The sequence below is a fragment of the Penicillium nucicola genome (assembly GCF_028828085.1).
Source record: "Penicillium nucicola strain IBT 29836 chromosome Unknown utg000002l, whole genome shotgun sequence".
NCBI classification, from domain to species: Eukaryota; Fungi; Ascomycota; class Eurotiomycetes; order Eurotiales; family Aspergillaceae; genus Penicillium; species Penicillium nucicola.
In genome coordinates, this window is record NW_026643126.1 from 4,150,284 (window position 1) to 4,174,571 (window position 24,288).

The 24,288-nt window shown below is 49.8% G+C and overlaps 11 protein-coding genes across 11 annotated transcripts; 5 read left to right on the top strand and 6 right to left on the bottom strand.

The window, feature by feature from the left end:
- Positions 1 to 256: 256 nt before the first annotated feature.
- On the bottom strand, positions 257 to 703 carry N7511_003342 (uncharacterized protein; the record flags this gene model as incomplete). The annotated part of the gene is made up of 1 exon (XM_057125767.1): positions 257 to 703. The coding sequence occupies one exon, from the start codon at positions 701 to 703 to the stop codon at positions 257 to 259; it is 447 nt and encodes a 148-aa protein (XP_056987926.1).
- A 39-nt stretch (positions 704 to 742) lies between these two features.
- On the bottom strand, positions 743 to 1,847 carry N7511_003343 (kinase-like domain-containing protein; the record flags this gene model as incomplete). The annotated part of the gene is made up of 2 exons (XM_057125768.1): positions 743 to 1,220; positions 1,450 to 1,847. 2 exons carry the CDS (start codon positions 1,845 to 1,847, stop codon positions 743 to 745), a joined length of 876 nt encoding a protein of 291 aa, XP_056987927.1.
- Positions 1,848 to 2,499: 652 nt separating this feature from the next.
- N7511_003344 (uncharacterized protein) lies at positions 2,500 to 3,012 on the bottom strand (the record flags this gene model as incomplete). Its single annotated transcript, XM_057125769.1, has 1 exon — positions 2,500 to 3,012. The coding sequence occupies one exon, from the start codon at positions 3,010 to 3,012 to the stop codon at positions 2,500 to 2,502; it is 513 nt and encodes a 170-aa protein (XP_056987928.1).
- Positions 3,013 to 3,650: 638 nt separating this feature from the next.
- N7511_003345 (60S ribosomal protein uL18) lies at positions 3,651 to 4,728 on the bottom strand (the record flags this gene model as incomplete). The annotated part of the gene is made up of 3 exons (XM_057125770.1): positions 3,651 to 4,512; positions 4,567 to 4,604; positions 4,726 to 4,728. The coding sequence occupies 3 exons, from the start codon at positions 4,726 to 4,728 to the stop codon at positions 3,651 to 3,653; spliced, it is 903 nt and encodes a 300-aa protein (XP_056987929.1).
- Positions 4,729 to 5,024: 296 nt separating this feature from the next.
- On the bottom strand, positions 5,025 to 5,859 carry N7511_003346 (HAD family hydrolase; the record flags this gene model as incomplete). Its single annotated transcript, XM_057125771.1, has 2 exons — positions 5,025 to 5,750; positions 5,806 to 5,859. The coding sequence occupies 2 exons, from the start codon at positions 5,857 to 5,859 to the stop codon at positions 5,025 to 5,027; spliced, it is 780 nt and encodes a 259-aa protein (XP_056987930.1).
- A 413-nt stretch (positions 5,860 to 6,272) lies between these two features.
- Positions 6,273 to 7,189, top strand: N7511_003347 (kinetochore subunit FTA4 family protein; the record flags this gene model as incomplete). The annotated part of the gene is made up of 4 exons (XM_057125772.1): positions 6,273 to 6,438; positions 6,525 to 6,693; positions 6,751 to 6,813; positions 6,880 to 7,189. The coding sequence occupies 4 exons, from the start codon at positions 6,273 to 6,275 to the stop codon at positions 7,187 to 7,189; spliced, it is 708 nt and encodes a 235-aa protein (XP_056987931.1).
- A 484-nt stretch (positions 7,190 to 7,673) lies between these two features.
- N7511_003348 (uncharacterized protein) lies at positions 7,674 to 9,043 on the top strand (the record flags this gene model as incomplete). The annotated part of the gene is made up of 3 exons (XM_057125773.1): positions 7,674 to 8,423; positions 8,478 to 8,532; positions 8,589 to 9,043. 3 exons carry the CDS (start codon positions 7,674 to 7,676, stop codon positions 9,041 to 9,043), a joined length of 1,260 nt encoding a protein of 419 aa, XP_056987932.1.
- Positions 9,044 to 11,065: 2,022 nt separating this feature from the next.
- Positions 11,066 to 14,899, top strand: N7511_003349 (putative cell wall biogenesis protein Mhp1; the record flags this gene model as incomplete). The annotated part of the gene is made up of 3 exons (XM_057125774.1): positions 11,066 to 11,117; positions 11,201 to 14,119; positions 14,244 to 14,899. 3 exons carry the CDS (start codon positions 11,066 to 11,068, stop codon positions 14,897 to 14,899), a joined length of 3,627 nt encoding a protein of 1,208 aa, XP_056987933.1.
- A 534-nt stretch (positions 14,900 to 15,433) lies between these two features.
- N7511_003350 (ATP-binding cassette long-chain fatty acid transporter PXA2) lies at positions 15,434 to 17,735 on the top strand (the record flags this gene model as incomplete). Its single annotated transcript, XM_057125775.1, has 4 exons — positions 15,434 to 15,940; positions 16,025 to 16,661; positions 16,712 to 17,609; positions 17,657 to 17,735. The coding sequence occupies 4 exons, from the start codon at positions 15,434 to 15,436 to the stop codon at positions 17,733 to 17,735; spliced, it is 2,121 nt and encodes a 706-aa protein (XP_056987934.1).
- A 361-nt stretch (positions 17,736 to 18,096) lies between these two features.
- On the top strand, positions 18,097 to 19,245 carry N7511_003351 (uncharacterized protein; the record flags this gene model as incomplete). The annotated part of the gene is made up of 3 exons (XM_057125776.1): positions 18,097 to 18,151; positions 18,292 to 18,617; positions 18,676 to 19,245. 3 exons carry the CDS (start codon positions 18,097 to 18,099, stop codon positions 19,243 to 19,245), a joined length of 951 nt encoding a protein of 316 aa, XP_056987935.1.
- A 334-nt stretch (positions 19,246 to 19,579) lies between these two features.
- Positions 19,580 to 22,598, bottom strand: glpV (glycogen phosphorylase; the record flags this gene model as incomplete). Its single annotated transcript, XM_057125777.1, has 8 exons — positions 19,580 to 19,993; positions 20,052 to 21,817; positions 21,864 to 21,941; positions 21,993 to 22,096; positions 22,149 to 22,210; positions 22,262 to 22,297; positions 22,346 to 22,358; positions 22,423 to 22,598. 8 exons carry the CDS (start codon positions 22,596 to 22,598, stop codon positions 19,580 to 19,582), a joined length of 2,649 nt encoding a protein of 882 aa, XP_056987936.1.
- Between the last annotated feature and the right edge of the window lie 1,690 nt (positions 22,599 to 24,288).

The following is a 24,288-nucleotide window of genomic DNA, read 5'->3' on the forward strand; positions in this document are numbered from 1 at the left end:
CGTCCACTCGATCTACACAGGGCAAGGTTCAAGCGTCTCTATCCGAAGCTGACCGGTCGGGCCCAAGAGGATAAGCTATATCATTAATCAAGTGTATTTATTGTCCACGGGTCCCGGGGTAGATGAAGTATATAAGCTATCGTTATAGTAAATCCTGAATAGTAGCCACAAACACAGCAACTATATTATGTCAAGAGAATTAGTTGTTTTTCTTCTTCAGTCTCTGGTTTAGATTTCGTCTTGACTATGATTGAAACTAGCTAGACAAACGGGCGGCGGCCAGCTGATCGCTTAATGTATGTGGCCCTGACAATCCCCAGACTTCGATTTCGCGACTCTTTTTCTCCGCGTCGTTCATCTCCTTCTTTTGGTAATTATGTGCTTCATCTGCTCTTACTTCCTCTTCATCTGCTTCTTCTCTCTGTCTCTTCAATTGCTGGCGAAAAGCCACAGTATACTCATCCGGGTTCCACGCTAGAATCCTGGTATCCATCTCCTTCAGCTTCCTTTCCACCAGTTGTTCCATCTCATTTTTTTCTTTCTCGGCCAGTAGGTCGAGTGTCTTCTTCCATGCTCTGTCGGGGTTCTCAGTAGGCCCGTAAAAACGTGGATCGGTTTTCTCCCAGTAGATTACATCAAAGCTAAAGCTATGCAACACTGCATATATAATCCAAAAGTCCTCGCTCTCCCAGCTCTGATACATGTGCCCAGAGAGTCTCTGGTCCTCTTTCAGCCGACCTTGCTAGATCGCTGTATCTTCGTGATCCTTCATCGCCCGAAAGAATGTTTTCAGGCGATCATCAAACACTCTTGTCCCGTCCTCGAGGCCTTCTGACCAGTACTCAGGCTTCTCGATAAGCAACCACCACGGCGGCGCATGAGAAAATTCAGCGGGCGCTGCGTATGTGAACTCCCACTCTATCACGCCGGCAATTTGCAAATTCTCATGAAGGAGCACGTTAGCCGGTCGCAGATCATCACACCAAATTTTGAAAAGTCCTTTCTCGAGCGAGAGATTAGTGAGTCGCTTTTCTTTAGCGAGCTTACGAAACAGCTGTCGTGCCACAAATTTCCGTCGACAGTCGTCTGCGGATTCCACAGAATCTCGTTTGTTGATGAACCAGATGCGCAATATTAAGGTCTGCAAGAGCTTCGAGATATGATGAAGTTGTGGTGAATGTAGAATGTAGATTTGGAAGTTTCGACCGTGGCAAGCCTCTCTGTCCGACAAGTTCATTCATGTTCATAGACAAAGGCCGGCGTGTAACTTCCCAGGTACAGCCATCGATCTGGCTGAGACATCATATCCGCGGCAAAGAGGGCACGAAAAGCTGAGGCAGAATACCTGACATCTGCCTATATAGCATTTCAAGCCTGTCTTCGTCGATATCTGGGTCTAACACTCCGCGTTCCTCTATTGGGCATCCCGGAGTATTGAGAGCGTCGTACAATTGCGTGTCATGTTCGATATAATCCATCATAAAGAATGGGCTCAGTTTGAGGGGACTCTCCTTCTTTGTTCCTGAGTGCTGAATAGAAGGAATAGGTATTGATGTCTTTTCCGTAAGAAATCGCATCACAGCGGCCTCATTCACAACTTTCTCCTCGGGAAAAAGGACAGCACCGGGCTGCGAAAAGCGGATAACGGTGGCTACATTTTCGTCTTTCAATCGCAACGAGATGTTATAAGAACCTTTTTTGAGTATAGCAAACTCATTCCCACTACCTCCGTTGTGGTCAAGCATGAAATTTCCGATCGGTCTCAAAATATCATGTTCGAGAAATTGAGTTAGCCAGTTGTCAGATATATCCTCAGCTTGTTCCCTGGCCACATCTTCAAAGCACATTCGAGTATGTATACTGTGTTGTAAGCTGGATGGATATGGAAGAGATTTAGTGAAATCTGCGAATATCTTTCCAAGCATATTCGAGAGTAGCGGTTGGCAGAAACTGCTTGACACGTCACTCATTTCCCCTAATGCTGTTTTTGTATTCTCAAATGTGATCCATGTCAATAGTAGCCTTGCCAAACAGTTTACGCGCCATCTTGGTTCAGCCAGCAAAGTACGGGATACGGCCAGGCCCAATCGACTTCGCAGTTACAAGGAGAAATCTTACGAGCATCTCCAGAATTTGAACATCAGGAAAGCAAGATTCAAGAAGCAGCAGAGGTGACTCGGTATCTCGGTGACGATGTCAACATGGAACATTATCACTTCGCCTGAACGACTCCAATATTCAGTACAAAGGGTCTTGGAATCATGAGAAGTTTTAATCATTTACAATGTATATAGCTAATATCCAATATATTCAACATCACCAAATTTCATCAGCTTCAACCTATTGAAAGAACATGGTGTTATTCTCGCAACCGCTGGTAGCATGACTTCATCGGAAGTACTTCGTCGGGCTACGTGACAAACATGTTAGCAAACAAGAGAACAGTGCAGTTTGAAGACCATCCGATACACGGATTGACACTCACGATGGAACAAGCATTCATTGTTCAGAAGTCGTCCGATCATCGGATACCTCCGGAGAGAACTGGCGGTCTGCACCAAGAACACTATCGTCCACGACCTCATTCAAACTCTGCCCCTCCTGTTCATTGACATGACTAGCGTCTTCCACGTCGTGGGAAGCGACGTCATTCTCAAAATGCGCGGCATCATCATCAGCAAAGTCAGCGGTGGGGGTGTGACTTTCCACCTGAGAATCGGCGACTTGGCCCTCAGGGAGCGATTGATGTTCATAGTGCTCTTCTTCATTTTGATGTTCTTGTTCGTATTTCATAGGCTGCTGCTGGGCATGAACAGAGAGACTAGGCGAGGCAGTCTCCATCCTGCTGTGTCCATTGCGAGTTGGCACCCGAGTGCGCAGCTTAGACTGCGGTCGGCTTGGGGGGCCGACATTGTCGCGTAGAGAAGGGTTCTCAAGACACCATGGGCAATCGTGGTTGTCTGCGTAGGCTTTGTGCCAGCTTGCGTGCGTGTGTTGCTGATATCTCTTCATTGGGTTGGTTGGTTGTTGGGATTATAGGCGGAGAGGACGATGGATCATCCATTCCTCTTTCTTTTAGCGTCTCCCGGAACATTAATAATGAACATGGGTACTATTGTATTAATTGCTTTTGTTCATAAGTGGTCCCCTTCTAGATGATGTGAGGCGGGTATAATATTGAGACGCTATGTATTCTTGATCTTCTGCTGGACTGTGGTCATCACGTACTCGAAGCTGGCGGTGCATGGATCGTGGGTGGGGCAGTCTGGTTCATGATACGTTTACTTCGGGCATTGTCGAGTATTTCGAGTCAGTCGATTGAGACGAACTGGTATTTATCAAGGGCGTGTCCTTTGTTGAATGAAGCAAATACGGGAGGGTTTACGACTACGGGTCCCATCTACAAGCAGATGCAGGGAAAGCACGTGAGGGAACAAGACTGTTGGACATTGACGGGAGCAGTTAGAACTGAGTAAAGAAATTGCCTTGAGAATGAACACCGAACTAATTGCTCCCAGAAAACCTTTCGTAAAAAAAACACAGTGGTATGTCCATGATCCGTCAAACTACATCACATCGAAAAAAACGCCGGCAGTAGCCAATTCCCTCTTGAATTTTGGAACTTTTGAGAAAGATAAGAAGCGACCCTCTTACTGGGAGAGGTCCTTGATCTTCTGCTCGACACGGGCCTTGCGCTCGGCGTGGGTGAGCTTCTGGACCTTGTACTTCTTGGACTCGGCCTTCCACTCAGCCTTGGACTTCTTGGGGCCGGCGTTCTCGTCAGCCTTGAAGGGGTCCTCACGGATGGCCTTGTGGGCATCAGTGTAGATCTCCTCGAGGTCACCAGCATCGATCTCGTTCTCGATGTACTTGGCGAACTGGGACTTGTAGCGCTCCTCATCCTCATCGGCAAGGTTCTCCATGTACTCGGTAACGTGGCCACCGACGATGTAGTTCTTGAGGGTCTCGGCATCGAGGGACTCGTCCTCAATGTCGTAACCGGGGAAACGGCGGTCGGAGTGGGGGATGAGGATACCACCGTCGGAGGCACCCTTCATGGCGGCGAAGACACGGTTACCGGTGGAGGTGCGGACGAGACCGACATCAAGGAAGGCCTTGAAGGGGCGGCGCTCACCGTCCTCAGTCTCGACGGCCTCGGTGAGGGTGTGCTCACCGTCAGCCTCCTCGACACCCTTGAACTGCTCGTCAAGGCCGAGCTTCTTCAGGACACGGCGGGCAAGGAGAAGACCGGTGGCGTAGGCGGCAGCCCAGTTGGTCAGACCCTGGTCAATGCCGTAGAGGGGGAGCTCGTGGGCGTAGGCAGCGGCGAGGACCTTGTCACCGGAGATCTCAGAGTAGACGATCTGGGTAACGATGTCACGGTTGGTGAAGCGAACAACCATGCGGTACTTGGGCGCATTGTACTTGTTCTTGGCCTGGGTGATCAGGCGCTTGCGAGCATAGTAGTCGGTCTTACCCTCACGGCGACGGCGGTACTTAGTCTGGAAGCGACTGGAAAAAATATTAGTATGTTGTAATAGATCAGAAAATGTGGAAATAACTCACCTGAAGTAGGCATCGTTCTTGACGTTCTTGGTGAAAGGCTGTAGAAGACATCACGAGTCAGCAATTAACGCTTCAGAGATCACGCCGAAGCAGCTTGCAGGGACCCGGCTCCAAAAGGAGACGAAATAAAGATCAAGGCATTTGCCATATTCAACTCACCATTTTGACGGTGTCGAAGGTGTCGAGGGATGGTCAAGAAAGAAGATCCAAAATTTTGCAGGCCCAATTTGTGCGGGTTTTCGCTTAGCGCGTGGCTGCATCTCCCGTCGGTTTTGGGGTCGGCGACGAGAACATCGATTTTTTTTTGGTACGGGGAAACCCCACGGAACTAATTAATTCACCACAAATTCAGAAAATTTGTAAATATAAATCAGAACTATTCAGATGGGTGACTTGAAGTTTCTTTCTATTCTGATACTTTATTTGGGAGTTTTCTAACATACAAAATCCCATATACATCACAGCCGTGCCTGATCCTCCAGCAATTGGAGACCAGTGAGCTTTTCCAGTTCCTTGACTGCGTCTTGAGATTTGCCAAGGGTGACCTTGACCGTACGCATACCAGCCATCTTTGCTCCCTTCAGGTTCTCCCCAATATCGTCGAAAAAGACAACATCATTGGGGTTGGTCCCGGGCAGTCCCCGCTTCTTAGCTAGAGTATCCATCTCCTGTAACGCCACTTGATAGATCTTCGGATCAGGCTTGCGAAGGCCGGAATGTGCTGAAGAAATGAAAAAGTCGAATTGCGACTTGACTCCGGAGACATCTTTGTTGTATTCGTGTCCCTCGGGGAATATGACAGTGTTGGAAAGAGCGCCCATCAAGAACTGACCAGACTCTCGGAGCTTTTTCAGAGCCGGATACATGTATCGGTCTGGAGTACGTGAGACCCGCATCATCTCCCAGAAGAGCCATTCGGCATCCACCGTGGGCAAGGGAGGGATGGTGGTGGAGCTGGTCCCTTGCTTTCTCTGTAGTTGTTGGTGGAATTGTTCCCATAGAGCTGGGTTTCGTAGGTCTGCATTAAAGCCCAAGAAGAAATCTGTATCCAACTTGATATCGCCCCGTTCCAGCTTATGCCAGCTACCGTTCGGCTTTGTTCGTGAAATGCTGAAATTGACCCATCCTGGAGGGATATTCTGGGCAATCTCGTAGTCTAGGATTGCTTGGAATGGCGATACAACCTATAATTTAATCAGTGCCTGTGATTCAAATGTTTGTACTTGGTTGTTGACTTACACACACACCTCCAATGTCGAACAGTAAGCCCACCGGTCGGTTTGTCTCTGTCATATTGAAATTACGACAGAATGATAAGCGGTGTTAGAAGGAAATTCGAGGTATTCTTGATTGAGCTTGACTCGAAAAGCTGAATGTCCTAGAATAAATTCGTTCAGAAGGGATCTGGACTACTTAATCAATCTGGAGTCTGGAGTCGGTCAAGTTGCCGAGGTACTGACGATCACTGCGCTTTAGACCGAGGATATGCTCCCCACCTTGACAGGCGCTGTTGGATCACTGGAGAGGGCATCAATGAAGTAGACCTTTTTATCCAGATATTCACAAGGAGATCTCAACATAATATGAACCGGGTTCAGATGCAATTCTTGATCCCTTTGCGGGGACATCACGTGATGGGCTCTTATCGATAAGGCGCGCTTTCTGAGGATCGCGCGAGATTCCAGTGTTTCTTTTACCATGTCAAGATGGAGTCTGCTCGGACCATATTTGAGCTGAAATCTGCCTTTATCTGGAATCAAGTACGCATCTTCTCCGAAAGTCTCGGTTTACCCGAAGACTGGCGAAATTATGCTACCGAGACCGAAGAGGGAGATCTGAACGACAAGGTCATTGAAGATGTCCTACACAAAGGTCAGGGCACTAATTGCAGTCTTCCGTAGAGCTTTAGCTCGGGGTTTCATGACACTGTGATGTTCGTAAGGCTAACCACACCACAGTCAATGCCGCCGCGAAGCAGCACAACCGCATTGTTTATTCATCACAAGCCATACATCACGTTGCCCAACAGATTGCAAGCCTATACTGGACCTCGGTCAGTCAGGATGCTCGTAGTCAAAGGTTATTTGCCCAAGGCATTGAAAAGACCACAGATTTGTCAAGGCAAATGTGAGACCAAGCCGGCTCCACGTAAAGCATATCGAGGTTCTGACCAACATAACCCAGGAATATCACAGGGCTACCTGTTGAGCTGGAAGGCCAGGGTCCAACTGAAGAGCAGAATACCAGGTGAGTTCTCAATGCAGTCGGATTAGCCCCGATTGTACATCCGCCCGCCTGACACCAGTTGTACAGATACCAGCAGCTCCGTGAGCGCCTGGCTAGCCTGGATAGTCAGCGTCAGCAACGCCAACGACGCCTCGATCAATTGCAGAATCTTCAACGCCTCCTTGAGCCGTTCAAAGATCCTCTAAAGGATATTCAGCCCAACCTTATCACCAAGGATGGTGAGCTTGTTCAAGAATTAGAGAAAATGCGGATGCTGGTTGCAAGGGTGGGAGGTAGGATTGCACAGCAGAAGCAAAGCAGCGATATCCCTGAAACTCACGATTACTCGCTACCTGGCTTTGATCAGAGATTGCAGGCCTTGATGGACATGTCTTGACGAAACTGAAATACCCCATGCTGAATAGCATACAATGAATTTATTGGCGATATCAATACGGAATCAACTGAACTCACTAAAATCTGGATACTCATATAGTAGACTTCGATGGAATTACGTGATGTGTAGCTCATAGTTGTCCTGGTTACAATGCCGTTGCCCATTGTATATATTTCTTTGGTATCTTCTACGACCACAGCATCGTACCCAATCGAAAAGGATAAAACATAGCAATTGTAGCCATCGCTACTCAGGTTGTATTCTGATATGCAGACACGTACTAAATAACCGCAAGTATCTAGTTCTGGGGTCCGTTTCGGGTTGAAGTCACCGTCATTGATGTATTACACCTACACACTCGTTCTCCGTCGGTCGAGAAGAAAATAGGCTTCGCCCCACTCGACAGACTGGGAAACCGGTTCCTCGAAGGGCAAGGGTAATCACATTCTTCTTGGGCCCAAATTGGAACCTTCTTCATTCACAAATGAATGCTTTCGAGAAGATGAGGGAGCTGATCGAGGGCCAACGCCCGTTGCCAGCCAGGTCACGTGCAGGTCTAGTCCCATCTGGGGTTAGCGGGAGCCCCCAGCACAACACGCTGGTTGAATGCTCCCCGACCTGTGATTCTGACCAGAGCTCTGAGACCGCGATCGATAGCGATTCTGAAATCAACCTATCCGCCACCATCGAGGGCGGCAATTCTTCCTCCACTTCCAAGGCGCCTTTTGCGCGTGGGCATCGCCGTCGTTCCACCCACGTTACTCGCCGGGACCTTGAGAAGTTTCAATCGGAGATCTTGGGTGTTCAGAACCACGCTTCCTGGTACGACGAGGATAACGGCACTCCCCGAACGTTCAACCCTAACGATCCTTCCCTCGACGAACTCAACCGCGCTTTTGACAACGCCGACATCTCTATGAACGCCACTACCATGTCTAACAACGCACCCAATGCTGGCATCTTTACAGGCTCCACTGGCTATGCTGATAGTAATGCCGTGCCTAATGTCCCTCCTCGCCAAACTCCTTCTCCTGCCCTTTCTCACAATTCCTCCACCACTCAGATCGCTGGTGGTGGCATAGGCGGCATGGGCGGCATGGGCGGCATTCCGATGAACGCTGGTCACCAGATGGACTTGCACCATCTCTACGAGATGGTCGTCGAATTGAGCGATGTCCTGAAGAACAACCGAGATGTCACCAAGAACATCGTGTCCAACGCCGAGGAGATCATGGTAGGTGGAATCTGATAACAGTTGGTCCGCGACATTGAGCTTACAGGTCTGTAGAAGAATGGCATCACCGACAGCTCTCGCTCTGGCGACCAGACCGGTGAAAACCTTAGTATGCAAACCCCTCAGAAAGCCCTCTCTACCTTCACAGATACTAATCGACAGCAGCTGCCCGCATCGCCGAACTCGAGCGCGCCTTGGCAAAGGAGAAGTCCGTTTCGGCAAACCACAAGGCCCACCGTCACGAGAACTGGGACATGATCCTCGAATTCCAAACCGCCGTCGGAGTCATGGTTGAGCAGATCCGCAACTACTGCCAGAATAACAACATGCACTACCTCGCTCAAAAGCGCCACTACAACAACCTCCTCCAGGCCGAGCGCGATGCCCACCTTGAAAGCCGCCTCGATCGTGACCACTGGCACGCCCAGTTCCTGAATTGTGCGAGCGTTATCCGCACCGCCCACCGCATGCGCTGTGAAGAAGACGACCTCCCCACCAAAATCATTTCTGGCTTGCAAAACGAGGTCCGCGCCTACCGCTTTGCCTTGGGCATGGAGGCTGAGGCTAAAGAGGAGGAGTACGGTTGGGAGTATCTCAAGAATATCCCCGGTCTGGAGTAGAATCTTGGTCCGTTGCTAGTGCGCAATGGCCCACTTTCCCTTGACGCTGTGATGACTGTTTCTTTCATCGCATACCCTTCGGATGCGTTTTCTTTTACATCGACAGGACACTCGGTCCTAGCGGGGCGTTTTTAGGCGTTTTCATCGCGGATACCCGTCTCTTATGTGCGTTTTAATTATTACCAAGCATTCAACACCGGTACTTGTAAGTCAATATTTGCTACCAGTGGTAACACAATGCAATCACCTTATGGTACCACCATCCTAAGCCGTCTTATTCCACAAGCCGGTTAGTTAATCAAGGACTAAACTCCATGCAGATGCAGATGTAAGCTTACCACTCTCTTATGAATGTAAAATCGTGAAACGATCATTCGTCTTTCATATGTACACCTGTAAATAAGACTTATTGACACTGTAATTCAAAACAAGAAAATGCTGTCGGCTCCCCACACCCGACCCTAAGCACTAGGGTGCATATCGACCGTGCTTCCCTCCACCGGAGAGGCGAACATACTCCGGATTGGCCTACCACCAATGACCGCCCGCTCAATGGCTGAGTTCCTCCTTTCTTTGGTTCCAATGGCTGACTTTCGACATTGGCCCATATATTAACTGCACCCGCATTTGCCTCTGCTTTCCGGTCTACTGTTCTTCACCGGTATCATTATCCTGTTAAGGTATTTCATATACTCTATTTTTGGTGGCACTCGTGACTATCACAAGCATTTCCGCTTTGTGTCGTTAGGCCTCTTTACAGAGAGTTTTACAAATATTATTACGATACTGATACGAAACATTTCCCACGATATTACTACCATGGCGAAGTTCTTGCTCATCTCACATGAGATAATGCTGTAATGCGGACATTCAAAGCAGCCGATATGCTAATTCTGAACCAAGGGGATTCATAGAGTTATGTTTTAGTCTCCCGATGATAGAGTGCTGCTTACTCCGTATTTGCCCCAGACTTCCGACCAAGATTGGCGCGTGACACTCGAGAGGCGACAAGTTGGAGAGTAAGAAGGCAGAGATACCCGACAATAGTTTGCAAGTATCTTAAGGCTGAATGAGATGATATGAGTGGAACCTGTTCCTGCAGGCTTGTCTCGGATTGTTGCAAGGCAATACCTGTTGCAAACAGCAAGACTATGATTACTGTCACATACCCATTTTATGATATGTATATGACTGAAACGAGAGAACAAGGGGGAAAAAGAGAGGTCATCATGAACCTTTCAATATGAATATGCACATGAAATATCGGTGAGTGTAGGATCCACTGTAATAGGAATAATTAAGAGACTTGAAGAGCTATTTTTCACTAGCAGGCGCCGACCAAGAATCTTGCATGTGAATCATACTATCAGATCTATCTTGATCCAAGAAGCATACGGTCTTTCAATCCTCTAGCATTGATATTTCTAGGGTCAATTTAACCAGCATATAGTCGTCTAGTTCCCCAGCAAAGTCATAGATATCAAGTTCTTGTTACCTGGAATCCCTGTAATTCACAGAGCCTCATTACCATACCGTACCTGCCGTGTCACGTGGAGACACGGGACTCGAGCTCACGTGCCTAAGTGGAGCCTCCCCCCGATCCAATTACCTTATTATGTCACTTTATTCCCATGCTTAAACTTCCCCATCCGGAGTCTCCTGGCTCTTTTTCTTCTAATGATCTCCTTTTCTGCTTCACCATGCATCCTGCGTTACTTCCAATCATGCTCTATTGCTCCCTGTAGCGGTGTCTAACGGATCACCCGGTCGCAGATCATACGGCACATCATTGCGGCACTTCCATTTGCTGTCTGGTGCGGTTTAGTGCTGTCCACTTGATTTGTCTCTTCAAATCCGCGCCTTGCGATCATCCATGAGAAGTGGGGAAACACTCAATAATGCGTCATACGATTTAGACCTCTTCATCACTCCCGTCATATAACGCCACACCACTGACCAACTCCGACGGCTGCCGCGGAAACAATCTTTCTGGACATTCAGATCGAGCGAGGCTATTTCAATATGGAGGGTGTCCAGACTGTGGATGTGAGCTGGCTTCATCATTCACAGAAAGGTATGTTTGATCTGTTTTGCAAGTGGCTTCTCGAATCCGGGGTACGGCTGTCCTGGGTGCTTCTGATCTGACCCTTACCTCAGACCACTTATCCCGCACGAAGTCAGTGAATTCAGGAACTTCAACTACTGAAAGGCCCAAACCCGAACTTGGTTCAGAACAGCCGGCATCCTCTCCACCTAAATCCCATCGGAGAAATCGATCCAACAGTAACCCGGCAAAACCGACAACCCCCTCTTCCTCGGAACAGCGGAAATTATCTCAGAGCGATGCAGCACAAGTAGAGCCGAAGCCACAACCACCAGAGAAGATTGAGGAACCAAAAACATCCACACCGTCTCCGGCCTCGCGAAAGAGCGACCCCAAGCCCATTGGACGACGAAACTCTTGGATATCCAATTTGAGCTCCAAATTCTCATCCGGATCTACACCGCCGTCGCAATCCAGCCTGAAGGCTAGTCCCGCGAGTCCGAAAACGACTTCCCCTCTTGACACACACAATCCGTTTGGTGCCGCCTACTCCCCGAGAGATAAGGAAGAGGAAAAGAAAGACGACTCCAACCCTTTCACATCTACATCCCCCAAAGGGCCATCTTTCATTCACAATGCTCTGCGCAAGTTTTCTTCTAACTCTGGTGGCTTGCCCAAGTTAAATGCCAATGGTTCCATCTGTCCGCGACGTGTGATGAACATCGATCAGAATCGCCACCGATGCAAAGTCCCAGATCTCGACCAAGCCAAGCTCAACCGTGTAGCTTTCTGTGTAGATGTGGAAATCGCGGGCATATCACACCGCGATGACGACGAGGAAGCTCCTCCGACCAACCAACTACGACAGCCTCTCCCCGAATCGAACACGCACAAGTCTAAGAAGGCGGAGATTAAGTCGAAAGATAGCGAGGAAGCTGCAGCTTTAAAAGACCCCGAAGCTGTCTTGGCTAAAGAGGACGCGTCCCTACCGACTCCTGCTCCGGCTACAGGCGATGCGGTCACTCAGTCTCCATCTTCCCCCGAAGACACTACTACGCCTAAACCTTCTACTGAGTCTGCACCAAATAGCGAAGGGGTTGACCCAACAAGAAAGCAAGAGAAGAAGAAACGGTCGGAGGCAGAACGCAAAGAACGGAAGGAAAGAAAACGGCGCCAAGCAGTGGCAAATGGCTCTGTGCCATTGCAACTGGATGCCGGGCATGACGAGGAAGAAACCGAAGGATCACCGCCTGGTGCAGTTAAGTCAAAAACGCAAAGTCACCCAACGACCGACCCGGTGCGCATCTATCGCCGATGCTGTCAGCTGCGCGAAACCCCTGTTCTCAAAAGAGTGGTTGACGAGATTTCGAAACCTTCATCGACATTGGCTGAATCTCCTGGCACAGTGGCCGCTTTAGACCTTAGCAACTTTCCGATGACATCCCAGGATCTGACGACTTTCAGTGATTGGCTTGCTGTTGTCCCAGTCCGCAAGTTGATTCTTGAAAACTGCGCACTGACGGACGTATCTGTACGGGCCCTTCTTGCAGGTCTTCTTTCTACAAAGACAGTGGAACAGATGCGGTACCGACGGAGACGATCTCGAAGACCTGAGTCCCCGGGTATGAAGGATCATGAACGGTATGGTGTCGTGGAAAAGCTTTCTTTGAAGAACAATCCTAAGATTGGACGGGAAGGATGGCGCCATATCAGTCTTTTTATACACTTATCGAAATCTCTGAAAGCGATCGATTTATCGGGCATTCCTTTCCCTCGTGGCCAGATTGAGATTGATGGTTCTGGTGCAGGTCAAACACAGACAGTTGATGTGAGTGCTGTCTTCGCTAGTGCCCTGGCAGAGCGCTTTGGCGGCGATCATCTTGAAGAACTGCTTATGAGTGAGTGCTATCCTTCGGTTGACGTCGTCAAGCAAATTTGCCAGGCAAGTATCAAGATGGGCCTGCGGAGACTTGGCTTTGCCAACAATGGTCTGACCCGAGAGGGCCTGGAACATGTGGTCGAGTATCTCAAATTTGGTCAATGTGAAGGCCTGGATTTAGGTGGAAATGCCATCAAGGATGATCTTGATCTTATCACGAATGCGATTGAGCCTGAGCAGCCACTTTTGGCTCTGAGTTTGGCAGATTGCTCCTTGAACGCGTCAATGCTCTGCCCACTGCTCCAGGCTCTTACTCAAATCCACAACCTCCGTTTCATCGACTTTTCTCACAACCGCGAGCTATTCTCTACCCAACCAAATGCTCTTGGAATGTTCCGTCGATTCTTACCGAAAATGACCTCTTTGAAACGCTTCCACTTGGCAGATGTGGACCTGACATCAGACCATGTAATTGGTCTCGCCGAGGTGCTACCCGAGTGCCCTAGTCTTTGCCATTTGAATATATTGGAGAACCAACAAATTGAGAACCTTGCCTCTACCACCGACGCTGTTACTCAGGAAGAAGCATGCGCTTTATACGCATCAATGATGGTCGCGGTCCGTGTTTCGCGAACCATCATTGCAGTCGATATCGATATACCCAGCGCTGAAAACAATGAAGTTGTCAAAGCTCTGGCGTCGCAGATCGTAGCCTACTCGCTACGGAATCTCGAAGGAGGTGCCATTGCGGAGGAGCTTTCCGACTCCTGCGATCATATTGGAACTAAGGAGGTTCCTGTGCCCGAAATTCTGCAGCACATTGTCGGACATACTATCGCCTCCGAAGAGCCATGTGATGAGGATAACGAGGCGGCTCCAGACGAGGACTACGTCATTAGTGGAACAGGGGTGGTTAAGGCATTGGGTGTTTGTCTCGGAAATCTGGATCAACAGCAGGGCCTTGAGGTTCTCGGGGATCAATCTGTACCGGCTAGTGGTACCAACACTCCCAGACGCCGCAAGTCTCGCAGTGTTGTTACCAAACGGCCCCGTGACATGTCGAAGAATCTGCTTGAATCGGCCCGGAATATCAGAGCTCGTATCCAGTCGGCTCTCATTCGCGAGGATCGTGCTGGCAATGACGCGAATTACCGTAAGTTGAACGGTTCTTTCCTTTTTCCTCACTTGTTTTATCCATCTTTGCGTGCCTTTGGTCTCCCATCTCGATCAAACCAAAATGGGAATGTGAAAGGACTTATGCTAACGACTTTCTTCAGGCCGTTTGCAATTCTTGGATATCACCTTACACAGGATGATTCAGCGCTTCGAGGACGAATACCCAGAAACTCGCATCACTCCTCAAACCGCACCCGCTGTCTCAGCTCCGGATTCCAGTTCTCAACACTCCAATGAGGATGGAACTGGTTCCGTGACTACTGGTGGCAACTTCAACAACGGTCAAGTTGACGAGAATGGAGCCGATGAGGAAGATGGAGACCATTTTGCTGTCCGCCTGTCCCGCGCCAGCTCTATGACTTCTCTTCACTCTCGTGCCATGACCTCTCAAGAGGGTCACATTCATCGCATTGGCCAAAACCTCCGCCGTGACTTCCTCAAGCCTTCCCTCGCCCCCGGGTCTGGCGAAGAAGATGAAGATAATGACAACTCCCATATCGCCGCTCTTCGACAGAAGCTCGACCGTCTCCACAACGAGCAGGCCTTTTCCAACTTCGACAATATCGAAACCGACAGAGCCTTCGAGGAACTCGGCACCACTGTCGACGAACTCTGGGCTGCCCAGCAACAAGATGCCGAAGGATTCGAACGCTTCAAGCAATCCCAGATCGCCGCTCAGATCAACAGTGGCCTTCGGCATCGAACCAACCCCGAACATAAGAAGGACTCTGGTGAATCAGAGACCAAGTCTCCTTAGCTTTACATTTACGTCTGATCTGAACCTATTTTTGTTTTCCCAATACCTGTATATACCTATGCGCGCGTGCCTATTCATCTATCGCAGCCAGCAATCTTTGTACATATGACTGACACGAGGGGACAGTCTGTTCCAGCATTTGACTTCACCGTTTTGTTTTCTTTGTATACGTACACATGTAATGCTGCAATTACCAAGTTGCCTGAAATGGCGGATTTCATAAGGTTCCCGAGAAAAAACGATTGCAATAAATATTCGTAGATATTATTTGGCCCTCGAGTATTTGAATCGCATCTTAGCTTATGAAATAAGCGTACTGCGTATGTGCAAGTAGTTATGTTGGACATGCGCATGTTCCCGTTCCTCGGTTGAACTTCCCCGGGTTTCTGGGGTATCACATGTCAGGCCCTCCGTCATTCCTCATCTCTCCCTCTCCTCTGCTCTACACCCCAACTCACCTCGACTCTTCCACCTTCCATCGTGAACGGTCATGTATGCTCCAGACTCTGGCTGAAAAGCAAAACCAGCATCGTCATGGCCGTTCAGTCGACACTGCTACCGCCCGAGCGCTCCATCAAACACATCGTCTCAAGCCTTACATCCCTCTACCTCCGCAACCGCACCCGCATCTCCCGCGCCGTCTACCTAGCCCTCTTTGCCGCACTCGCAAAACGAATTCATAATGCCATCTCCGAACAGAAAGCTGCGACCCAGCAAGTCGAGCTCCGCCGACGGCCCGGTACCAGCAGTCTTGGCGAAGAAGAACAGCCCCGCAAGAAGAGGGTTGAGATCAACCGCGAGTTCTTTAAGAACTTGTTTCGCTTGCTAAAGATCGTCATCCCGGGTTGGCGCAGTAAGGAACTACGCTTACTGGTTAGTCATAGTGTATTCCTAGTGCTGCGTACACTGCTCAGTTTGTATGTAGCTGAGCTGGATGGACGACTCGTGAGCAACTTGGTGCGCGGCAAGGGAAAGGACTTCCTGCTGGGTCTTGTTTGGTGGATGATTGTCGCTGTTCCTGCCACTTTCACGAATTCCATGGTGAGTCCTTGGTGACGATGATGGATTATCCGGCTAGCACCGAGCTTGCGACCGGCTTGCTGACTGGATCACTTGTCTTTTTAGCTTTCATACCACCAATGCAAGCTCGCGCTAAGCTATCGCAAACGTCTTACCGATTATATTCATGAAAAGTATTTGTCTAATATGACCTTCTATGCTATTTCCGCCTTGGATGACCGCATCAAAAACCCCGACCAGCTTGTCACGGTTGATGTTTCTCGTTTCTCGGATAGTCTGGCTGAATTATACTCCAACTTAGCCAAGCCAATTCTCGACATGGCGATATACAACTATTCTCTGTCGAAGAATGTTGGAGGAGAAGGACTGTTCATTATGAGTTTACTCGTGCAACTCTCAGCCAATGTCATGCGCATGTTGACTCCCCCATTTGGTAAATATGTGGCAGACGAGGCTCGCTTGGAGGGTGAATTCCGGTTTTTGCACTCAAGACTCATTGATTACAATGAAGAGGTGGCTCTTTACCATGGCCACGAAGCTGAGAAGGATACGTTGGACAAGGGTTACTTTACTCTTATCAAACATGTGAATCGCATTCTGCGCAGGAGACTGTATCATGGGTTCATGGAGGACTTTGTGATCAAGTATTTCTGGGGTGCTCTGGGTTTGATTCTCTGCAGTGTGCCTGTCTTCTTCAAGATCCCTGGACAGACAACTCACAGCATGGCAGACCACACAGAAAGTGAGTACAATTGATTCTGAACTGGTTATCGTATAGGCTGACTATGGTAGGCTTTGTCACGAATCGTCGGATGTTGCTCTCCTCGTCAGATGCCTTTGGCCGTTTGATGTTCTCTTACAAGGAGATCTCAGAGCTTGCTGGCTACACATCACGAGTCTCATCTTTGCTGGAAGTCATGGACGACCTGCTTGCTGGTCGATTCGAGAAGAAGTTGGTGTCCTCTGCTTCAACTGAAGAGAACGCAGCTGTACTATCTGGCCGAGGTGAAGTCATGGAGAGCGATGCGATTGAATTCACCGACGTACCAATTGTATCACCAAATGGAGACGTCCTGGTGCGTGAGTTGTCCTTCACAGTTCACCCCGGTGAACATCTCTTGATTGTCGGACCCAACGGCTGTGGTAAATCGTCTCTCTTCCGGATTCTGGGCGGGCTCTGGCCGGTGTACGGAGGCACAGTGAAGAAGCCCCCTTTTCAAGATATCTTCTATATCCCACAGCGACCGTACTTATCCCGTGGAACCCTGCGACAGCAAGTTATCTACCCGGATAGTGTGCGCGAGATGCGTGCCAAGGGAATCACGGATGCCGACCTTTATGAGGTTCTCTCTGTGGTTGAGATCGCATCCGTCGTAGACCGCCCTGGAGGCTGGGATGCGGAGGAAGAATGGCGCGACGTCTTATCTGGCGGTCTCCAACAGCGCATCGCCATGGCTCGTTTGTTCTATCACCGTCCCAAGTTCGCCATTTTGGACGAGTGCACGTCATCCGTGACCTTGGAGATCGAGAAAGTCATGTATGAGACGGCCAAGAAGTTGGGTACCACTCTCATGACTGTTTCGCATCGTCGGAGTCTCTGGAAATACCACCAGAAGATCTTGCAATTTGACGGAGAAGGAGGCTACATCTTTACCGGTCTGGACTGGGAACGACGGCTGAAACTGGAAGAGTAAGTTGGCCGAGATCTATGAATGCACGTTACTGACTCTGTTATAGTGAGAAGGAAGAGCTGGATCTGCAGCTACGAGCAGTGCCTGAACTACAGCGTCGGATTACTGAGTTGACCGCGAACTAGATCCTATTACTTGACCTCCTACGAGATATATTGCCAATGTATGATGTATTTTCATAGATGTCAGCCCCATTTGTACTCCACTTATTCCAACCAATCAAATTCCATCGGGACATGCCCTGACGGCAGTTCGGGCCCGGCATCTCAACCAGCCAATCAGAGGCTGTTGATACGGCACGATCCACCGCTTCGACGGCCCACACTGATGTCGTTCGTCGACGTCATTGTCCCTGTCTTGTTTGCCACGGCCAGACCAAGGAAGAGTCTGGACGAACGCCTACTTAGGATCCCTTGTCCGCTTTTTCCTTTTCTCTACACCTCTATCTCCATCCCACTCATCGTATATACTGTATAGCTCTATAAAATGGCGATCCAAGACATCCAACCCAATCAGAGGAGAAAGATTATTATCTTCTCAGGTATGCAATCCCAGCCCTAAGCCATATCCCTGTCCTGTGCAGCCACACCCTGGACTAAGATGTCTCAATCCTACTCAATTCCACCCAATCCCATCCTATGACCACCCAGCCAAAATATGACCGACACTAACCACATCCAGACTTTGATGGCACGATTTTCATGCAGGATACTGGCCACATCCTAGTGGACCACCATGGCTGCGGTGAAGCCTACCGCAACAAACTAGAAGAACAATTCAAGACGGGCGAACGATCCTTCCGCGAAATCTCCGACGACATGTGGGGATCTCTCACAATGCCCTTTGGCGATGGCTTCGAGGTCATGGAAAAGAACCTCCAGATTGACCCGGGGTTCCAAGAATTCCACCAATATTGTAAAGAAAACGGCTTCCCCTTCAACGTCATCAGCGCCGGTCTCAAGCCCATCCTGCAACGGGTCCTTGACATCTTCCTCGGCGAGAAAGAGGTATGCCACCTAGTCCAGTCCATCCCAATCCCCAAACTAACCAACCAACCCCCACCAGGCCTCCACAATCGACATCGTTGCAAACGACGTCCAAATCACAGGCGGCAGCCCCTGGAAACCCGTCTGGCGCGACGAATCAGAATCAGGCCACGACAAAGCTATGAGCGTCAACACCGCCAGACAACAAGCTCAGGCCGAATGCACGCCCGACGAAATCCCCCTAATCGTCTTCATCGGCGACGGCGTCAGCGACCTAGCCGCCGCCCGCGAAGCAGACGTTCTATTCGCGCGCCGCGGTCTCCGCCTCGAAGAACACTGTCTGGAACATGGCATCTCCTACACACCGTTCGACACCTTTGCCGATGTCAAGCGCGACGTGGAGGCCATCTCGCGCGAGGATCAGAAGAAGACCGGCGGCGTGGGTAAGCCGGTGAGGTATAATCCTCGTGCGAACATGTGGAGACGGATTTCTTCCAAGGAAGCTGTGCCGACCCTTATGAAGAGTGCGACGCCTTCTCAGGAGGAGAAGATGTTCCTTTGGCCGGAGACTTTCTCCGCACCGAGTACGTCTGCCACGGCTGCTTTGTCGGATGGCCATAAGCCTTCTACTATTCAGGAGGAGGCTTGAGTTTGTTTCTTGGTTTTATTCAGCTTGGAGTTTTTGTGCTTCCCCACCCCTTCTTTGGTGGCGTGGACTAGGTGACGTGTTCAATGTTAGCTATGGTTAATGATATGTCTAGATAGCATCTTCCGGGCGGTTTTGTTTAGATGAAGTCCTGGATAGATCAGTCGAATTCAAAATTAAGATTATATGATGGATCAAGGGACTTTTTACATAACTTTGTAATGATTACAGAATTGTAAGATAAAAACCAAATTGATTATGCGGATGAGAATGCAAAGCCATAAAACTATAAAACGTGCAAACGGAAAGGCCACAGACTATTGACAGTACTAATGCCCTACTCATCGTCCTTGACATTCAGAGGCTCAATATTCCAGATGCTATCCGCGTACTCGTTGGTCACACGGTCCATCGAGAAGAAGCCCATGCGCGCCACGGAGCTAATCGACTTGGCGAGCCACTCCTCCTGGTTGAGGAATGCCTCGTCGACCATGTCGTGCGTGGTGACGTAGGAGTTGAAATCGTCCGAGACGAGGTAGTAGTCGCCGTGTTCCTCGATGGAATTGGTCAGGGCCGAGAAGTCGCCAGCGTCGCCGAACGTGTTGCCCTTGATTGCGCTGAAGACGCGCTCCAGTTGAGGATCGATCTTGAAATCGCCGTAGAAGTGGCGATGACGGAGATCTTCGACGTCTTCGGCGAGGTTGCCGAAGAGGAAGATGTTCTGTTCACCGATCTCGCGGGTGATTTCGATCTGGATAAGGTTAGTATGAGATAGATACAGTATGCTTGTGGTGTGGGTCATGTCTTACGTTGGCTCCGTCGCAGGTACCGATGATCAGACCTCCGTTCAGAACAAACTTCATGTTACTTGTACCACTGCCCTCGGTACCGGCAGTGGAAATGTGTTCGCTCAGATCCGAGGCAGGGCAGATGATCTCAGCCTTGCTAACGTTGTAGTCCTCGATGAAGATCACCTTCAAGAGATCACCGACATCTGGATCCTTGTTCACAACGTCGGCCACCTTGTTGATGAGGTGGATGATTGTCTTTGCCATCCAGTATCCCGGAGCAGCCTTGCCTCCGAAGATCGAAACGCGAGGAACCACCTTCTTCTTCTGTTCGGGGGTCATGTCTTTGATGCTCAGGTAGCGGTGAATGACACCAAAGATGTTGAGCTGCTGCCGCTTGTACTCGTGGATACGCTTGACTTGCACGTCAAATAGAGCATTGGGGTTCACGTCAAACCCAGTGGTGGCCTTGATATGCTTGGCCAGTCGGGCCTTGTTCTCCCGCTTGATTTCAGCCCACTCGGCCCGGAAAGCCTTGTCGTCGACAAATGCTTCGATCTTGTCAAGCAGAGTGAGATCCTTCAGGAAATCATAGCTGCCAAGCTTCTCCGCAATCAAAGCAGACAGTCTTGGGTTAGCTTGGTGCAGCCAACGTCTAGGAGTGATGCCGTTGGTGACATTCATGAAGCGGTCGACTCCATAAATCTCAACAAAGTCTTTGAAAAGAGTGGTCTTGAGAAGATCCGAGTGCAATTCAGCCACACCATTGACCTTGTGAGAACCGATGATGGCCAAATAAGCCATGCGCACCATCTTGGGATGCGACTCTTCGATGATGGAGACCCGAGATAGGATTTCCCGATCTTTGGGGAACCGTTTTTCCACAGATTGCAGGAAGAACAGATTAATCTCGTAGATGATCTGCAAGTGACGAGGGAGTAGATTCTGCATCAGTGGAACGGACCACTTCTCTAGTGCTTCGGGAAGGACAGTGTGGTTGGTGTATGCAAAGGTCTTGGTCACGATATTCCACGCCTCATCCCATTCCAGACCTTCCTTATCAATCAAGATGCGTTGCAGCTCTACAATGGCAAGGGTAGGATGGGTATCATTGAGCTGGATGGCGATTTGTTCGGGGAACTCGTTCCAGGCTCTCTTGGTCTTCTTGAACCGTCGGACAATGTCAAACAGCGAGGCAGCGCACCAGAAGTACTGCTGCTTCAGGCGGAGTTCCTTTCCTCGTTCGAGGTTATCGTTGGGGTAGAGAACGGCCGAGATGGTTTCCGCATTCTGCTGGTCTGCCACGGCGCTTTCGTAATCTCCAGCGTTGAACTTCTGGAAGTCGAACTCTCCACTGCTGGCTTTGCTGGACCACAAGCGGAGGTTATTGGTGGTCTTGGTACCGTATCCGGGAATGGGGACATCATATGCAGTAGCCTGAACAATCTCGCCGTTCTCCCATGAGTGGCCAATCTTGCCATTCTCTCCCTGATACTTCTTCACGTTGCCGTAGAATTGAATGTCGACCGTGACATCGTGTCGGGGGAACTCCCAAGGGTTATTGTCAAGCCAGTAGTCTGGAATTTCCACTTGGTATCCATTGATGATCTCCTGCTTGAAGATTCCATACCGGTACCGCAGGCCATATCCCCAGGCAGGGTAATTCAGCGTTGCCATGCTGTCCAAGAAACACGCCGCCAGACGTCCTAGGCCACCGTTGCCCAACGCCGCATCGTGCTCCTGGCTGATCACGTCCTCGATTTGAAAGCCGAGATCACTCAATCCCTCTAGTGTGGGTCAGTACTGCCATAAGCCACAGGTTGCAATACTGACCTCGAGCGGCCTCCTTCAGTCCCACATTCAGCATGGCGTTGTCCAGCGCACGACCCATGAGGAACTCGAGAGACAGATCTAGAGTCAATTAGCAGTCTCTTCGATTTAGCAATTACTGAAGACTCTCACAATAGACTCGCTTCTGGTCGGTGGTAGTCTGACGTTGTTGCGTCTTGTTCCACTCAATGATCAACCGGTCCCGGAAAGCAAGCGCGGTGCCGGAATATGCGGCCCTAAAAGACATCAATTGGGAAGTCGAAAGCTGAGAAGGTCGAGAAAACTCACAATTCATCGCAGTTGTACAGCGAACGAGCAAGCGTGGTCTCAATGTGGCGTACCAGCTCTTTCTACTGAGTGTCAGCAACCCACGTCCACCATGATCAGCAGTCAATCTTCACCTCAAACTCTTCTTTATTCGTAAATTCTGTGGCTGACTGTCCCAAAGATTAGTCTTGGTCTTCTCCCGAGACTGGTTTCCTTACATGTTTCTTCCAGCTGCCCGGTTACCTTGTCAGTCACCCACTCCGAACGGCAGACATTGTACATTGAAATCACTCACGCCTCTCGCAAGGGCTCAGGAATACTGGCCTCTACACTCTTAATCTCGGCTGGTCCCAGTCCCGTGTAGGTCCGTTTGTGCTTGGGACGACTAAATCCGGGGCCGACGGGACCTTGGAGATCGGCAATGGGGGCACCCACGGAGGGTCTTCGCTCACGACGCCCAGGTTCAGCCATGATGAAGAGAGGATGAAGATGAAATTCAAGAGAAAAGTAGAGAAGAGTGGGAAAGAAAGAAAGGAAGAAAAGGCAGAAAGAGGGGAAGTGCCATTCATGCAGTCATGACTCTGGTGACACCCTCGGATCCCGTCAGGCCATGGTCTTTTTTTGGACCAACTGTCCTGGATTTGCCCTGTTTCTGGGCTATCTGGGCTGAGTTTGGGTCTTAGGTCGTGGGTCTTGGATATTGTGGACGATTCACTGGTCTCGTCCGCATGCGGGTCTCATCTTATCAAAAATGCAACTATACAACTATAGCTATCACCTATACTACTATAATACGATAATACTATCACACTACACGATAACTATTACTATTACTATAACACTATAACACTACTTCCAGACATTGGTACTTTGGTCACATCATGCCATCTCCATTTCCCTGCTTTGGGGACATATCAAACTCCCTACCCGAGCACTTCCGAAATCCCATTCGTGATATCTCGAGAATTCCTACCTCTGAGAGAGATACACAAATGCCTTCCTCTGTCTCTCTTTGTTCCTTTCCCTCCTCTCCCTCAAGCTGAACTGTAAGCTGTACCCCGCGAACGCCACATCTAGACGCACTGCACACTCAATGCCGCATGATGTCCTCGCGCAGATGGAGACCTGCACAGGCGAACGAGACCCAGCACTGGCGCTGCTCATTGCCGTATTTACTTTCTGGGGAAGCTAAGCTGTCTGGAACTGGCACTGGGTATGAGGGGGCCGTGTAGATCATCGGGTGCTTTTCCCTCTTCTTACTCCCTCCCTCCTCTCTCTCTCTCTCTTTCTCTTCTCTATTATCTATTCTCTATTCTTTTCTCCCCAGAGTGGAATATTATCTTGATTAATTCTGAAAGTGAAAGCCTTGTTCGGTCATAGTGTAGACTTGCGTGATATTACAGGGGAGTGCCTCACCTCCGATCAAAGAACATCCGCTCTAGCCATCCCCGAACAGGGGACTGACGAAGCCCCGCGAAGCAGTGGAGGCAGCTCTCGACTCTCCTAGCGGGGCTGGGCGGAGGCTATGATGTCTGTGGCGGTTCAGGTGCATGGGTGCGAGGTGCGTGGGAGTAGGGACTGTCTGCGTGGTTTCCCAAGCTCGCGACAAGAAAAGACAATTCCGTGGCTGCTTCTATACGAGTAAATAGCTCGGCTTGGAGCACGGGTACAGACAGAGGGGCGTAGTCGGAGAAAGTGTGGTCTGCGGTGGGATTCCTTTCTCCTTCTCTTCGCCTGACTCGGGAAGACTGGACGTGGAACGCGACACACGGCCGGGGGTCCTGGAGCCTGGATATGATCAATACGACCAAGCTGATAGGTGTTGCACTATCACAGGGTCTAACGAGCAAGATATTCCGAGAAGAAAAGCACTCAACTGGGTTGTGATATTTTAGGCTATTAGTGAGAGAGAAAGCTGCCCGACACCACACACCCAATGGACAGCAACAGAAATCGCAATCAGACACGGAATATGCTACATGGCAACGAGTCCAGTCATGATCAGCTTCAACAATAGCCCAGCACCGTTCTTGTACCAGACAGAAAAGGGACTCTGCCTGAGTGCCAGCCAAAAGCTGAAGAGTCGCGGAACTAACCGGAAGCCAGAAAATAGATCTGAACGCGGGACTGAAAGTACTCCTGGCTGGAAGTTGAGGACAGG